The following is a 16,757-nucleotide window of genomic DNA, read 5'->3' on the forward strand; positions in this document are numbered from 1 at the left end:
TGAGGCGGAGTCGGAGTAAGTTTACGGCGTGTTTGGTTGGGGAACGAAATTGAATGGAATGTCATGGTTCCATTCCTCCGGAATGGGTTGGTTCTGTTCCCGTGTTTGAGGAAGATAGCTGGAATGGAATGGTGACATTTCGGTGTTTGGTTGGCGAGATGGAATGGGATAGTGACAATATAGCTTTACCGAAAAAGGCTTTCGCCCCGCTTTATAAATAAAGCAAACCATCACAACCAACGAGTACAATAAGGTTCACACCCTCACACACAAACATAGAGCGACAGAGACGAAAAGTACTAGGTTCTGTTGAGGGCACAGCTCAACAAGCCCAAAACATAAAAAACAAGGCCAAGCCGCAGGCATGCCAACAAAGTGTGTGAGGCCAACATAAAAAACAATATAGCTTTATATGTTTAAGAACAAATTATATGGCATTTCAGTTGTATTTGTAGGATAAAAAATTTATAAATTGACTCACAAGCATAACAAAGTGCCCCATATCTCAATTTTATTTCAATCTGCTTTCTCTCGAACACTTACGGTGATTTGAAGATGAAACATGCACTGCTTATTATGATAAATATACAACTATCTCTCTTGCATGATAACCTACCTGAAAACAAAAAGAATAACTAGCTGACTCTAAGCAATAAATTTAGGGTTAATGCTAGTTGGCTCGTTGCCATTGAGTAAGCATCAGATTGGAGGAAGAATGGGAAGTGGCTCCTGCGAGTCCTAAACGGAAGACCGCATCGTCTAGCAAGAGGTCGCTGCCGCTCTATCGCAGATCCGGCCAGGTCGCCTCCAACAAGCGAGGTCCGGCGCGCCTGCTATAGGAAGCGACGACGAGCCATATATAGATGAGGGCGGCACCAAACGTCTGACGTGCCCGCCGCTCCGCCGTGTCTGTCACTCATCTCCTTCAGCTAGATCTGTGGTGTGGCGCCGCCAACAGGGATGAGGCGGCAGGGATGAGGGGATTGCTGGCCCAAAGCTACCGGCCAAAGGGAGAGACGGAAGGGGAGAGCCGTCAAATTGAGGGAGAGACGAGAAAGGAGAACCGTTGGCCTTGGGAGAGATGAGGGAGGAGGAGCGACGACCGTGAGGGAGAGGGTTCGCAGGGCGAGTGCGTCGGTAGGGAGATGAGAGCAAGAGGCTGTTCCGCGTGGTTCCTCTATATTGGAGGTATAAGTGCGTTCCACATATGAATATTCTGTTCGGGAGAACGAGTGGGTTTCGATTCCTAAATCAACCAAACACGAGAACAGGGCCCAAATGCGGAATGGACCCGTTCCATTCCACCCCATGACCCGAACCAAATACACCCTTAGATTGCCGGATCGAAACAGAAAATGAGAGTGGGCTGGGTTTTGGCTAGAGGATGGTTATAAACTCAAGTACTAGTAGACATCCATTCGACATGGCCTGCAGAAAAAAGTTTAAGAAGGGAATAAATTATTTAATAATTTATTTTAGCAATTCCCCCGTAGCCCTTCTAGTAACAACCACTTCTCTACAGTTTGAGAAGTGGTATGTTATAAAAACAAGATCACATGCTGCGTGTAGGTTTGTTAGTAAAAAATTAGACCTGGTGTAGATCGTGCAACCGGCCCTTAGTTTTAGGAACGAATAATCTTGTTCCTTCCTTTTTCTTGTTCGTTCGTGTGAACAGATCGAGCAGATAACTGTCTTTCTTCCTTCCTTCTCATGGACAATCAGCATACCAAGGAGGCAACCTCCCATCCCATGGAGCCGGCGACGTCCCTTCTCAAGGATGAGGAGATCAAGCCGGTGGACTCCGTTCCATTGGACAAACAACAGATCAAGCCGATGATCGTGCCATGCGTCATGTGTCTTAAGTGCCTGGGACGATGAACGACTTAATGAGTTGGTTCTCGGACTTGTCATCCTACAAGTGTACCATCTGCAGCGAGATACGAGTTTTGTTCGAGCTGCTCCCAAAAGAATCTTCAACGAGCAGCTCGGAGTTTAAAGGTAACGACGATGAAAATAATGGCAGCGACTTGGACACCGGATTGAAGATTAGAGAGTCTGTGAACATCAAATATGGGAACATGTAGGACTTGATCGGTACTCTACTTTCTGTTAGCAGTAATCCTTGTCTTATACTCCCTCCGTCCGAACTACTTGTCGCAGAAATGGATAAAAATGGATGTCTAAAACTAAAATACATCTAGATACATCCATTTCTTCGACAAGTATTTCTAGACGAAGGGAGTATTTACTTAGCTAGGGAGTAGTAGACTAGTGGTAGGCCGGCTGGAGCTTCCTTAGTAAGGTAGTGCATGCATGTAGACAACAATAGTCAATTTGGTTTTTGCATGTACCAGCAGCTGCTAGAGCTGCATGGTCGGTTTGCATAGGAACCGACTTCTCCTGTACTATATATATGCCTCAGGGCAGCAATATGTTAAACAGCTTAAGTAAACCACTTTCCTGTCTTCACTCCAACTCCCTCTTGCTCCTCTGCGGTCTCTTTCTAACACTTTCGATGTGTTCACAATGTAGGTGTTGAAGATTATAACATGTCGGTTTGAGCATGAATAAATTTATTGTTGTATCTCTACTTCTATTTATTGTCATATCTCTGCTTTTGATGTGTTCGTGATGTAAGAGTTGAAGATTATGACATGTCTGTTTGAGTATGAATACATTTATTTTTGTACGTTTACTCTATTTTTGATGTGTTGCCGATGTATCCATATATTTCCACATGACTTTGAGCGTCCACATGTTAATCACCATACATATATTATTGCCATTGAGTGTAACAAAGAGTTGAAGCCAAGAAGAGCATCAAGAGTTGAATGGAACACTATCATGAGTAACACTAATCCAATTACATTATCGAAGACCCTTGACTAAAACCATTTGGAGTTCAATGCGAAACACTACGAGTTGAATGGGAAACCGCTCGACGACATTATCATGGTAAGCACTACACATCCAGTGAAGATTTAATGACATCGTTAACAATGCTTGCAGCGCATAGTAATGCCACCGGGAGATCGCCGAGCCTCTCTCATAGTTCTCGCCAAGCCTCTCTCCCGTTTCTCGCTAGAGGCTCGGCGATCTCCCGGTGGCATTACAATGTGCTGCAAGCATTGTTAACGACCATTGGATCTTTATCGGATGTGTAGTGCCTACCATGATAATGTTGTCGAGTGGTTTCCTGTTCAACTCTTAGTGTTTCCCGTTGAACTCTAAATGGGTTTATTCAAGGGTCTTCACTAATATAATCGGATTAGTGTTACTCATAATGGTTACCCATTCAACTCTTAATGTTTTTCTTCTTGGCTCCAACTTTTTTCTACACCCAGTGGCAATAATACGTGTATGGTGATTAACGTTTGCACACTCAAAGTCATGTGGAACTGTATGCATACATCGGGAACACATCCAAAGTAGAGTATACGCATGGCAATAAATTTATTCTTAGTCAAACGAGCATGTCATAATCTTCAACTCCTACAATCGGGAACACATACGGCAATAATTTTATTCATGCTCAAACCGACATGTTGTAATCTTCAACTCCTACATCGGGAACACATCGAAAGTAGAGTACCGATCAAGTCCTACATGTTTTTGTATTTGCTTTTCTCAAATTCTCTAATCTTCAATCCGGTGTCCGAGTCTCTGCCATTATTTTTGTCGTCGCTACCTTTATACTCCGAGTTGTTTGTTGAAGATTCTTTTGAGGGCGGCTCAGAGAAAACTCGTATCTCGCCGCAGATGGTACACTTGTAGGATGCCAAGTCTGAGAACCAATTCATTAAGTTGTTCGTCGTCCCGGGCACTTGAAGACGCACGAGGCATAGCACGGTCGCCGGCTTGATCTGCTGTTTGTCCAATGGAACAGAGTCCGCTAACTTGATCTCCTCGTCCTTGAGAAGGGAGGTCGCCGGGTCTATGGGATGGGAGGTCACCTCCTTGATGCGCTGATTGTCCATGGGAAGAAAGGAATAAAGACATTCGGCTGCTTGATCTGTTCACACGAATGAACAAGAAAAAGGAAGGAACATGATTATTGGTTCCTAAAACTAAGGGTCGGCTGCATGATTTGCACCACGTCTAATTTTTTTCCTAACTAACCTACACGCTGCATTTTTTTTCCTTACTAACCTACACGCTGCATGCAGAAAACACACGGGTTGGGGCCGTCCTAATAAAGCATCTTCTTTTTCAAGGGATGTAACACGTGGGATTTGATCAGTGGAAGGGTAAAATTGTCAACAAATGCAACACACCATATAATCTGGATTTGTCCTCAAAAAACAATATACCCTATATCCAGGTCTAGAAACGGAGGGAGTAAATCATATATGTATGGTACTAGGTTTCTTGTATTTCTTTTTTCAGATTCCTAGTTTATCTCCTAAGGTTATGTTCACATTGCTGTGTTAGAAAGCTTTGAGATGTCAGCACCTGAGCAACAAAAAATCTGTCATGATGCACATGCACATGAAAGTATGCCTTTATTTATGTATTTAACATTTAGCATGTGCTCCCTGATGGTGTATATCTTATGTATCTAACATTTATCATGTGTTCCCTGATGGTGTATATCTTTATCCCGAGAATCATTTTCTCGTTGTAATAACATAAAATTATATTCCAGGTGATGGGTATTTTGAAGTTGGCTGACGAGATGGGCCTAAGTTGTATAAGAGCTTATAAACTTGATGCTCTCAAATCTGTACGGAAGGCTTGTGAGGAAAGAAATCTTGGCGTGGCTGATAATTGCTCTGAAGCAATTGTGACCCTAGCGGAGAACTCTGGCCCTATCCGTAGTATAATCGGTGCCAGGGTTACGGATGCAGCTGAAGACAGCTCAACCGCAATAGTTGAGCAGACTGGTAAGCAGCATGCCAATTTATACCCATGTCTTCGTTTTTCTTCACCACATCAGCTCTATTCTGTGCATCATGTATCCTGGATCCTTTTTATTCACATGATGGTATCATATGGATTTTTCAGATCTCTGGATAACATGGATGTTTTAATATTCCTTAGGTATTTCTAGTTTGGAGTGAGAACTGTGTCTGAATTTGTTTGAATTATTTAGACACTAACCTAAATTGTTACACTATTTCCTGAAGCAGCAGCAATCATATTTGTTGTACATGTTGGACACTGTATATGTTGATCTTTTCCACTATTCAGGAATTTCATTTTTTCTTTTAAATGATGGAAAACCAGATGCCAAAAGCTATGTTAGCAAGGCAGACCTCAGGAAGAATTTAAGGCGAATGAGGAACGGGACAGGAAGAAGTAACTGCTCTGGAGGTAGAGTTGAAGACTCAAAAGGATTCTTTCCAAGCAGCTTTGATCGTGTCCTCCTTGATGCTCCATGTTCTGCACTTGGCTTGAGACCTCGTCTCTTTGCTGGTGAGGTAAGGGACTACTATACCTAAATTGTGCATGTTGTTGATCGTTAAATTGCACTTTACATTTTTTGCATCACTATATGTTACAATTGTTTGCCTATGTGAATACAAGAGCAACAAAACAGTAATCATAATTTATAATTACTATCCGTATTGTATTTATATTATAAAATAAACTCAGATATTTCATGTTTAACATAGTGACATCTAATCAAGCTTCAATCCATTATTAAGTTTCATGCACCAACTAGTAGAACCAAAAGTTGGAGAAGGTTGGGCCTTGACATATACTTGAACACCTCCTCTCACGTGTGACTCGATAAGGCCTACATGTGGAAGAAAGAGTGCAAGCAAATATTTATTTAAAATGTGAAAGCCAAGACTTGAACCCAGAGGTTTCAGATTAACAAAGCTTGGAGGTGCCGTACTTTCAAAATAACCCGCTATCGGCATAAAGAACTAGGCACTCTAAAGTCCCTGACTTCTCATGCCAGGAGGTACCAGACCCAACCGGGCACCCTACGAAAATGATTTGGTAGATGTTGATCTGGTATGGGCCTGGCCCATCAGAACTTAGGCCCGTAGGGCCGAACTCGTGTAAGTGAATTAGAAGAGGAGGGCTGATCAATGTTTGGAGACGAGTGCTACCACATCCTACGACACACAAAGACGAGCTTCTAGTACACCTCTCCTCATTCAACATAGTATCAGACGCCGACGACGGCGGGGCCTGACGGGAAGGCGGCGAAGGGGCTCATCTCGGTAGCGGCCACTCATCTCGCGGCTGTGCGCCGGCTAGCGGGGAGGTCTGCTAGTGACTGCGTGCGAGCGCGGGAGACGTGGAGGTGGCACGTGAGATGTGTGGCGGGGCTGCACGGGAGACACGGCGACAACACGGCTTGGTCATAAGGAGACGCTCGTGCTGCTAGAAACTGCTGCTACTAGAGGCTTGTGTTGCTGCTGTGGCTGCTGGTTCTATGTGATTGTGTAGTGATATCATGGGCGAGAGTAATGGATAATCCATTTTTCATTTTTATCTTGCGTCCAACAAGATTTTTCAGGTCTCCAGAGATTTTCTTCATCATTAGCGCATCCCTTCTGGAGACCCGACCCTGCAGAAGAAATTAGTTCTTCTTAACCACCCACATTTGTTAGGGTGGTTGAGAAGCAATGTATCTAAGTGCACCAATTGAGAACTTGGGCATTGAAGCAAATGCACTTCTCTTCACAGAGGGGTTAGTATAGTCAAATAAATATGTTGAGAAATTTTCAAAAATTTGTGGACATAGTGGTTAGAAGAATAATGCACACATTCATCAGACCGATGATTGTTTCACTGTGAAACAAAGGCATTAACACGACCATAAGTGGGTCTGCGACCATTTGAAGACTTTGGTCCATATGAAATCCTCGGGGTTTTTCTTCTTCATCAGTGGTGTCATGACGACATTCACCTGAAGACTTTCTAGAAGGCTTTTGGGCACCCAAATTTTCTTCATTGGGGGACTATTCCTGCAGTTAGTTCCAACAAACTTGGTAAATACTTCACCATTCTGATTTTTGAACAGTTTGTAGTTGGAGTCAAATGACTCATCACAGACATAAGAAGTAGCATAGTTATAGCCAGACAAAGTGGATGGATTGACAGGAGGCCCTTTTGCAGGCACCCAGGTGGTTTGGGGTTACTGCTCAGGTTTTCAATAGGATCCATCTGCATTGATTTTTCTTTCAAATGCAATACCCTCTTTCCTAGGGTTCCTGTTCAAGATCTGCTTCTTAAGCACATCTCAAAGGGTTTGATGCCCTTTGAGGCTTTTGTACATGCCTATCATATACAATTCCTTCAACCCTGCATTTTCATCAGTGATATTTGTGGTTCCTCAGATGAGGGGTTAGTAGCCTTCGAGACAGTTGAAGAAATTGCACTTGCATTTGAACATTCAACAGAAGAATTTGCATTTTCACGGTCAAGGCATTTCAAGTAAGGTGACACAAATTCTTCCTGAGCGGTACTGATCTATTGAGCGAGCAAGACATCGTTTTAGGTTCGAAGATCATCATGAGACGCTCTCAGTTTTTCGAGATCTTGCTTCCTTTGAAGAAATTCAGAGGAAAGCTACTTATGATTGACTGCGAGGGCCACATGACGATTTTGAAGTTCGTCATACTTTGACTGAAGACTTTGAAGATCACCAGTCAAAGATTGACTTCGATCCATTTCCTCATCCAACAAATCATCGCTTTTGTCTAGCAGTTTTTGAATCTTTTCCATAGCAGTTTGTTGCTCAGTTGCAATTTTAGCAAGTTTCTTATAGCTAGGTTTAGATTCATATTCAGAGTCATCTTCATTGAAGGTATCAAAGTAGCTAGCACGCAAGGATACCTTTGGCATCTTTTGCCATGAAGCAATAGGTGGGAGTAGAGTCGTCGTCATAGGCCTCATCGTCGGTGACGTAGCCATTTCCTTCATGGTTGAAGATGGACTAGGTGATGAAATCGGCAGCGAGAGGTTGGCTCGCCACATCCGAGTCTGACTCCTTAGATTCCTCATCTTCCTCTTGATCGGATTCTTCCTCAGAATCCATTTCCTTGCCGATGAATGCACATGCTCTGCTAGAACTGCTCTTCTTGTATGATGAAGATTTTGAAGAAGACTTTGAGGATTTCTTCTTCTCATCAGAACTGTCATCCTTGCTCTTCTTCTTCGTTGATTCCTTTTCCCAGAGAGGGTAGTCGGTGGTCGGGCTTCTTGCATTTGTGGCAAGTTCTCTTCTTGTAGTCTCAGGCAGAAGCTTCTCCAGTTTTCTTCGAGTCATACTTTGAAGGCTTTCCAAAGCGGGGTTTCTTTGAAAACTTCTGGAATTTCTTCATTAGCATTACAAGTTCTCTGCCAATTTCTCCGAGGCCATCGGAACTGCAGCCATATTCCTCTTCAGATGAAGAAATTCCTTTGGCTTTTGCTTTTGCCTTATACATGTCTCTCTTCTCAAAAGGGTAGCCCGGTGCATGTAGCTCTCGCTTGCGCAGGGTCCGGGGAAGGGTCCGACCACTTTGGGTCTATTGTACGCAGCCTTTCCCTACATTTCTGCTAGAGGCTGTTTCCAAGACTTGAACCTATGACCTCATGGTCACAAGGCAGCAGCTTTACCACTGTGTCAAGGCTCCCCTTCTCAGCTTGCTAAAATTCAAGAGTGTTGAGCCTCTCAAGAATATCAGCCAGGTCAAGTTGCTTGTAGTTAGGATGCTCTTGAATCATCAGTCCCAAGATGTCAAATGAACTGCCAAGCGATCTCAACAATTTCTTCACCACCTCATGGTTGGTGATGTCAAAGGCCCCAAGAGCTTGAAGCTCATTGGAGATATCAGTGAGGCGATCGAATGTTTGCTGGACGTTCTCATTGTCGAGTCTCTTGAAGCGGTTGAAGAGATTGCGAAGAACATCAACTAGGGAGTCACGTTGAGTTGAAACCCCCTCGTTGACTTTGGAGATCCTATCCCAGATAAGCTTTGAGGTTTCCAAAGCACCCATTTTGCAATACTGTCCTTTGTTAAGATGCCCACATATGATTCTTTGCTTGAGAGTCAAGTTGTTTGAATCTCTTCATGTCATTAGCATTAATACTGGGTCCAACAGAGGGCACATCATTCTCGACGACAAATCAAAGATCGTTGTCGATAGCCTCAAGATGCATGTGCATCTTGTTCTTCCAGCACGGGTAGTCTGTGCCTTCGAAGATAGGGCACGCAGTGGAGACTTCGATCATACCTGTGGTCGATCGACATAACTAAAACTTCAGGTGGTTAAACCAAAATCACACAAAACTAATCTCTGGGGGGGGGGGTGTTGAATGGGAGATTTTTACAAATTCGTCAAAGTCGGTAGAGTTTAACGAATAACAGAGTGATGAAATAGAAACAGAGGGGAAACTAAATGATCACAGTGAAGCAAAACATGCGCACATGATAGATGTAGATGAAGAACATGCAATCATACATACAATCAAAAGTAAACATGATGAACTGAAGGAATGAAAAGCATCAAAATGAAAGTCTTCAGAATGCAGGACACAAATTCTTCAAGTGCACAAGTACCGAAAGGGTTGAGGAATTTGAAACCAGGTTGGCTCGGTGAAGACACGGTGATTTGTTTGACCAGTTCCAGTTGCTGTATCAACTGTATGTCCAGTTAGGGAGGCTGAGATTGAACTCAAAAGACACCAAGTCTTCACCTTATTCCCCTTATGCTAAGGTCACGTAGACCCCGCTCAATCATTCGTGGTAAGTCTTCAAGGTAGACTTTCAAAACCTTCACAGACTCGTTCTATGGCACTCCACAAATTCTTCTTGTATGCTCAGAACATGACGCCTAACTGCCTGAAAGAATGACGGTCTTTAAAGGTAACAGGCGTCGAATCACACAGGACAATCTCTTCAGTGACGCTCAATCACTTTGGCTTTAGGTGTTTGGGTTTTTCCTCACTTGGGTTTTCTCAAGTTCGTCAGAGGAAAGGTTGCTCTCAAATGACACTTGTCAGGCTTTAGGTGTTTGGGTTTTTCCTCACTTGGGTTTTCTCAAGTTCGTCAGAGGAAAGGTTGCTCTCAAATGACACTTGACAATCTTTCTCTTGGAGCAGCCAACCAACTACTGATTGTGGGGGGCGGCTATTTATAGCCAACCATACATGGTAAGACATAAATCCCCTTCGGACACGACCGTTGTTAAGATAAGGATCCACTCAACAGCTGGCACTTGCATAACAACGGTTAGAACGGCAATTTCATCGGAATTCTCATTTTCCTCACATGGTAGGCAGATCGCACTAGCGAAATCCTAACTCTTCAGCCAGACCAATTTCGTCAACGACCAGAAGAACTTTGTCTCTGTCGCTGAAGAACTCGACTGCACTGCAAGAGATTTCCAAAGTCTTCACTCAAATAGGGTCATACAAAGGCAAACTCCATACTTAAATCTGACCTTATATTGCTATGGTTTCAAGCTATCCTTCACATAGCAGCCAGCCTGTGGAGCATGCCGAATCAGCGATCCGCTTGCCGATTAGGACATGGCAACTTGTATCACCTTGGGAGAGCTATAATTGGTCACTGCAGATCTCGTATGTGTACCTTGCTCCTGAGTGCCTATATCCCTCCTGGCTGTTTCTCCATGTTTTGGGCACCTGCCCCAGTGCGCCTCACCTGGGTCCTGTCACAGCAGGAATGCCTCGTTCAGCAGGAGTTTTTCCAAAAACGAGTGCAGACACTCTTCAACTCGTCGGCGCTCTACATCTACCTTTGGGATTCGTATTAGAGCTTAGTAATTGTTACTATGTGTTTGGCCTTACGCCAGAACATTATATCAGGATCTTGTTTATTGCGTGATGGATATTCGTTTCAAGTTTGAGAACAATGGTTGTTCTATATATTTAGAGGATATTTTTTATGGTTGTGCACCTGTTAAGAATGAGTTGTTTATTATGGATCTTGAATGTAGTAATCTTGTCTTTAACACTATCTAGCTAATTGCCCGTGTGTTGCAATAGGGGCATACATATTCTAGTGGTTCAACACCAATTGTGTCTAACATAAATCTTACACCAATCATATTCTAGATTTTGGTAAGATTTGATTTGATTTGAGTATGGGTAGGGGAAGGCAAGAAATGTTTTGATTTGGTTGGCTCGTGTGGCCAGCTCATCAATTGGAATCGTAACATACCACTTTTGGAACCCCAGAAAAGTTGTTAATAGAAGAGCTAGGAATTTTTCCGCCTAGAATAAAATAAATTATTGAACATTTTATTTTCTCTATTGCAGTTTCTTTTCTCCGGGCCATGTCAAAGTGGAAGTCCACTAGGACTTGAACTTATATCTATCTTCTAGTCAACATCCAGCCCCCCTCCTATCTTTCGTTGGATCCGGTTCCAAACCTACCCCGACTTGGACTTGGACCCGTGACCAACGACCCATCCTAGCCAAACCTCATTAGCCCTGTGCGAATACATCTTCCTCGGCTCCGAAATCTTCCCTTGGAGATCTAAGCCAACTCAGATATCGAAATTATATTGACATTACAAAACTGTATGCAAATTTTATATACAAATTCACATGCAAATTGACAGACAAATTCACATATACCTAAAACAGGAGGACTGCATTTACCTCGGGCCAGCGCACTAGGAGTCCGGGTCTGGCATGGCGGCGTTCCTTGGGATGATGCGACAGCGATGGAGGGAGGGTGAAAAATGCCAGGTCCGTATGGCAGTTTTTGTGGACGCCAGAGCTCTGGCCCAACAGCATGCGCTGCGCGGAGGGGCAAAGGTCAGTAAGAGGAGGAGCTGCACGGCGAGGGGGGGGGGGGCTGGGGAGGTTGGAGGCGAGTGTTGCGCAGCGGAGGCCCGCTGGTGAGCTCCCGACACGGGAGGGAGAGCCACGTGCAAGGGAAGCTTCCTCCCGCTCTCTGACGTTCGGTTTTGGGGCCTGAGGGTATGCCTGCGGGAGTTGGGGCTGGGCGGGAGGGGTGTTATGGGGGGCCCGCATTTTCCTGGCTCTGATAGGGGGCCTGCTGGAGATTCTCTAATATCTAGATGGCTAATTTTAGTACAACTTGCTAACTTATTTGCTGTTTCATGCATTGCATTATTACAGGAAACTCTGGAATCGCTGAGAAAGAATGCGACATATCAAAGAAGATTGTTTGATCAAGCTGTTAAGCTAGTTCGCCCTGGTGGGATAATTGTTTATTCCACGTAAGTCTGTTGAACGTTTTTTATTGTTTCTGGGGTAGAAGGTCAAAAACTCGTGCTACATTGCTCTGTTCTCTGCTGCTGGTACACAGTAGTTCAATTCATGTTTTCATTGCTTACTTGACACAGTTAAGAGATACTGAGTACCCACTGTATTTCCTGTACTGGGATAGTGGGTCTCTGTTTGGATAAAAAGCACAGAGCCTGGATTATAAACAGTGCAGCTAGTGGTCTAACAGAGATTCATTGTAAGTTCTGTAGCAATACCAAAAAAAAAACATAAATGATGTTTTTTCTAGTCATGCATGATATTTTATTAGTATTCAGCAGGTGAAACGATCAATTTTGTTCCATCTACATACACTGCTGTACACGATATCAGTGTTAGCTACTTGATGGATAATCGTAGTTGCTCCATAAACTGCATAACTTGCTAGTAGTCATTTTATCTTGCATATGCCCACCATTTATGCTGGTGTATTGTTTAAGTGACCTACAATTTAAATGGGAAGCAGATAAGCAATACAACTCAATGAACAGTGTTGATTACTACTGGTACCTTATTTATTTTTCTGCTTTCCAGGTGTACCATAAATCCAGGAGAAAATGAGGCTTTGGTCAGATATGCCTTGGATACATACAAATTCCTGTCACTAGGATCACAGGTAAGTTCAGTGACTTGTATGTTGTTGTGTCTTCGCTGCGGTGGATTAATGTGTCAGAAGATTTTGTCTGTGCTACTGCACATGTAAAGTTTTCCGTTTCTCTTTAAAGGCGATGCATGTCTTTTATCTGCAACGTGTCTACTTGATTCTGCTGTTGGAGAGACGTGTCTTATTTTAGCCATTCGAAAATTTTAACTCCCTTCTGCATTTTCTACTTCCGTCACCCTTGTTAGCTCTGGCACCTTCTACGGATGCGAGTTTAAATTTTTGGCAGAACTGCAGCCATGAGAAGTGAGCTAGAATGGTTAAATTTGTAATGTTACTCTTTCCCCTTGTCTGTCCCCAAAGTGGTCGGACCCTTCCCTGGACCCTGCGCAAGCGGGAGCTACATGCACCAGATTGCCCTTTTTTTTTTCTCCGTTCCCCTCCTTTCACCCGCGAATCCTTCTTTTTCTCATTCATTGGCTGTTGGGAGCCAACTGGCATGATTACTTGACGCTGGTCCCCAGCTGCCTGTGCTAAGGCGGTGCAGGAGGCATCTCAAATGGCCTCTCCACCACACAGATCTGTTCCTCTATCTTGGTGCCATCGTGACACACAGAGTCCTCCACATTTGCGGCACTACATTCCACAAGTATGCCTCCTCGCCTCATTACTGTATTACTGCCGTGTCGAGCCGCTGCAGCGCTGAGATGCCTTGAGTTCCACTCATGCTGGTGCTCTCCAGGGTGTCTTCGTTTGGTCAGTTGGATGCCGCATGGCTGCTTGGCCCGTTTACCACTGTTGGCGGTGTGCCAACGGCGCTGGCCCCTGGCCCTGAGATCCAGGACTGGTAAAACATGAGTGCCCAATTTTCTTTTAACGGGGTTGAGCGGCAGAAGTACTAAAAGCAAACAGGAGTGGCAAAAGCAAGGGACACCTTTTCCAATGCAAAACTCAGTAGCTATATATTTATAGCACAAAACTTGAAAATTATCCCATTAATTTATCTGTTGCATTTCATCACTTGTTTGAAATTAATGGTTGTTGCAAAAGTTGGCGCAAAAGCTTGGTCGGTTTGCGAAGATGCCACTGAGCTTCTCACCTGCCTGGGCTTGAATCCCTCTGCCTGCATTGTTCATAACATAATTGAAATATTCGTTTATTTGCGAAACAATAGTTTAGCTCAACATTATAGTGCATGTTAAAGCTGGTGAACTTGATTTAAAAATGATAGCATGCCACCTTAAGACAATGTAGAAGCAAATTAGGTCTTGGACCCTTTGGTGGTATCTGCATTTTTGCTTCAAATATGCATACATATTTCTAACTTGAGTAGAGAAACTGAGTGCTTTTCTTATACTCCATCTGTTCCGAATTATAAGATGTTTCTAACCTTTTCTGAATCTGATGTATATAGACGTGTTTTAGTGTGTTTGTTCACTCATTTCAGTCCATATGTAGTCCATATTGAAATATCCAAAGCGTCTTATAATTTGGAACAAAGAGGATATATAATATGTGTATTTGAGACAATTAAACTTGCTGTGCTATATGACTCATTGCTAAACTCCCGACACCATTTCTATTGTCAACCCTTTTTCAGCACCCAAAAGTTGGAGGACCTGGTATTATTGGCTCGTGTAAGCTGCCCAACAAGGCATATACTGAGTAAGATCCAAATATTTTTATTATATCTTTGTTTGAATTTGGCTCCTGAACCTGTTATCTAGATTATGTTGTGGAACGACCATTTTGTGATTTGGCAAAACTCAGTGCCATAATTTGGCACATGGCTACAGCCGGATGTGGTACATCTGGGGATTGCATCCCAAACTTTCATTGTTTCTTTTGACTTTTTGAGAATAGTAGAATAACATGAGGCATTTCATATGCATAGGCATCAGCAATCTACATTAGTTTGATAAGCTGTCCTTGTGCATAAGACTCTATTGGGCCAAATAAGCTGGTTTGTTAATCAAACTGCTGGACAAGGTTTGTTTTAATAATTCTGGCCCTTCTTGCAGCGTGCTGCTCTGTAGTACTAGAAGCATTTTATTCCCTCCTTCCCAAAATATAAGGCGTGATTGACTTTGCACGTTTTTTGATGTACGACTTTGACCACTAATATATATCAAAGTACATGAATAGAACATGGATAAATGGCATTGTCGTATTTGTCTTGTAAAACAATTTTATTTCATATGTTTTTATAGACATACAATACGTGAAAATCAGTCAAAGTTGTGCGATGAAGACCAAAAAAGTCAAACGGTGCCTTATATTTTTGGAAGGAGGGAGTACATTGTTGGAAAATCTTTTGGTCTATGGCATTTTATAATTAGCACCTGTAAAAAATGTATTTACAGCTGTTCAGACATATAACGACTAGCAGGCGGCACTTGGCTGAATCAATATATGTTTAATCTTGCTTCAGTATATAAAATGGTTTGTATTACTATGTGTAAAATAGTCATGTACCTACCCTTTACCCATGAGACTTTTATTTTGCATGTGTTCCAGTAAAAGTTGCCTGGACAACTCTAAAAATCAAACGCTCTTGCAGGCAGTGGTTGACGGAGGATGAAGCACAACTTGTCCAGAGGTTTGATCCATCATCATCACTGGATACGATGGGTTTCTTCATTGCGAAGTTTAATGTTGGGCAGAAGGAGGACTGAGCAAAGGGTGGTTTGTGTTGAGCACCATATGTTGGGTACTACAAATCTTCGATAGAATCAGTTAAATTGCAGGCATTTTCAGTAGTCACTGGCATTTATTGTTGCGACTACCTGCATTGCATCCAAACATTTCTTGAGAATTTTGGTTATCTAGGGGCTTATGTAGTAACGAAATCACAAGATGACTATGATTTAAACATGTGTAAGTTTGACATGATAGAAAAATTTCGAGGTGTTTCTAGGTTATTGTGGGATGAGTGGTGGGTTGGAACAGAATTAAAGAACAATGTTGGGTTGACCTTCATGATAGGTCTTTCGCTGGAGAGGTGACTAGTTCAATTGTTCAGTGTGTATTGTTTCGCAAAACTGCAATATTTTCTTATTATTTGGTTTTTTGTTACTTAAAAACATCTCTAGCAGATGGTGTTAATCCAGTAGCCAATATCTTCATATAGGTTATTGGTACGGCCATGGGTCTACATCAGTTGAGAACTGAAAAAAGATTCATATGTATGTGACCGTGAGATCTTGTTTTGAAGCCCTGTAGGTTATTGTTAAGTTTCATGCACTAGTCAACGCAAAGATAGCCTCCATGAATGTGGCCCTCCATGTCACTAAGGATGGCCACGCTGTGCTGCCTCTAGTATCGGGAGTGTCATGAAAAAGCTACACATGATACATGTTGCGTCCGTGGCGTAAAAAAACTAATGTGGCCAGAAGTGAGGGTAACAATACGAATTGTATCTTAAAGTTATTATAAGGGGCACGTAGGTATATAAGATGGGTTCTGATGTAACCTAATGAGTCGTATTCTTAGTTTTGTATGCGAAATCATTGGTGTATTCTCATGGTACCGCATCGCGGTACAATGGGCTGATGTAGTTTCATTCGGTCTTTGGAGGAACGCCTTCGGAGCTTGTCTCGAGTGGGGAACTCAGGGTGTATGGAGGGTGCATGAGAGCAGAAGTTTCCTTCTCGGTCCATTTTTGGGTGTTTGGTAGAGTGTATGAAGGATGCATGAGTCCATAGTTCCACACTAGCTCAACACAAATACAATAAGAGCATGCATGAGGAGAGCATGCATGAAGAGGGGTGGTGAGATAAGCATGCATAAGGAAGGAACAACTATGCTAAGATGAGAATGCAACCAAACACACACTCAGATATCGATTTGTGATCTGTTGGAGGTGTGTTCTAAGTGCCGCGTTGTTGCTTTGGCTATGGGACAGCCAGAGCCCAGGCACATGTCATTTGTGAAGTGTTATTCCAAGTAAGG

The 16,757-nt window shown here is 43.0% G+C and overlaps 1 protein-coding gene across 2 annotated transcripts in view; it reads left to right on the forward strand.

Moving 5' to 3' along the window:
- Window positions 1-15,827, forward strand: part of LOC123155977 (rRNA (cytosine-C(5))-methyltransferase NOP2C) — a 36,658-nt gene extending 20,831 nt beyond the window's left edge. Inside the window, exons 7-12 of one of the 2 annotated variants that reach the window (XM_044574149.1) lie at window positions 4,646-4,883; window positions 5,227-5,420; window positions 12,059-12,159; window positions 12,740-12,821; window positions 14,407-14,471; window positions 15,367-15,827. In XM_044574149.1, the coding sequence (XP_044430084.1) occupies window positions 4,646-4,883; window positions 5,227-5,420; window positions 12,059-12,159; window positions 12,740-12,821; window positions 14,407-14,471; window positions 15,367-15,481 (795 nt within the window). In that variant the 3' untranslated portion in view covers window positions 15,482-15,827. Of the gene's footprint in view, window positions 1-4,645; window positions 4,884-5,226; window positions 5,421-11,557; window positions 11,747-12,058; window positions 12,160-12,739; window positions 12,822-14,406; window positions 14,472-15,366 lie in introns of those variants that run through there. The other variant, XM_044574150.1, reaches the window with a different exon arrangement.
- Window positions 15,828-16,757: the final 930 nt, after the last annotated feature.

The sequence above is a fragment of the Triticum aestivum genome, chromosome 7B (genome assembly GCF_018294505.1).
Source record: "Triticum aestivum cultivar Chinese Spring chromosome 7B, IWGSC CS RefSeq v2.1, whole genome shotgun sequence".
In the NCBI taxonomy this organism is placed as follows: domain Eukaryota; kingdom Viridiplantae; phylum Streptophyta; class Magnoliopsida; order Poales; family Poaceae; genus Triticum; species Triticum aestivum.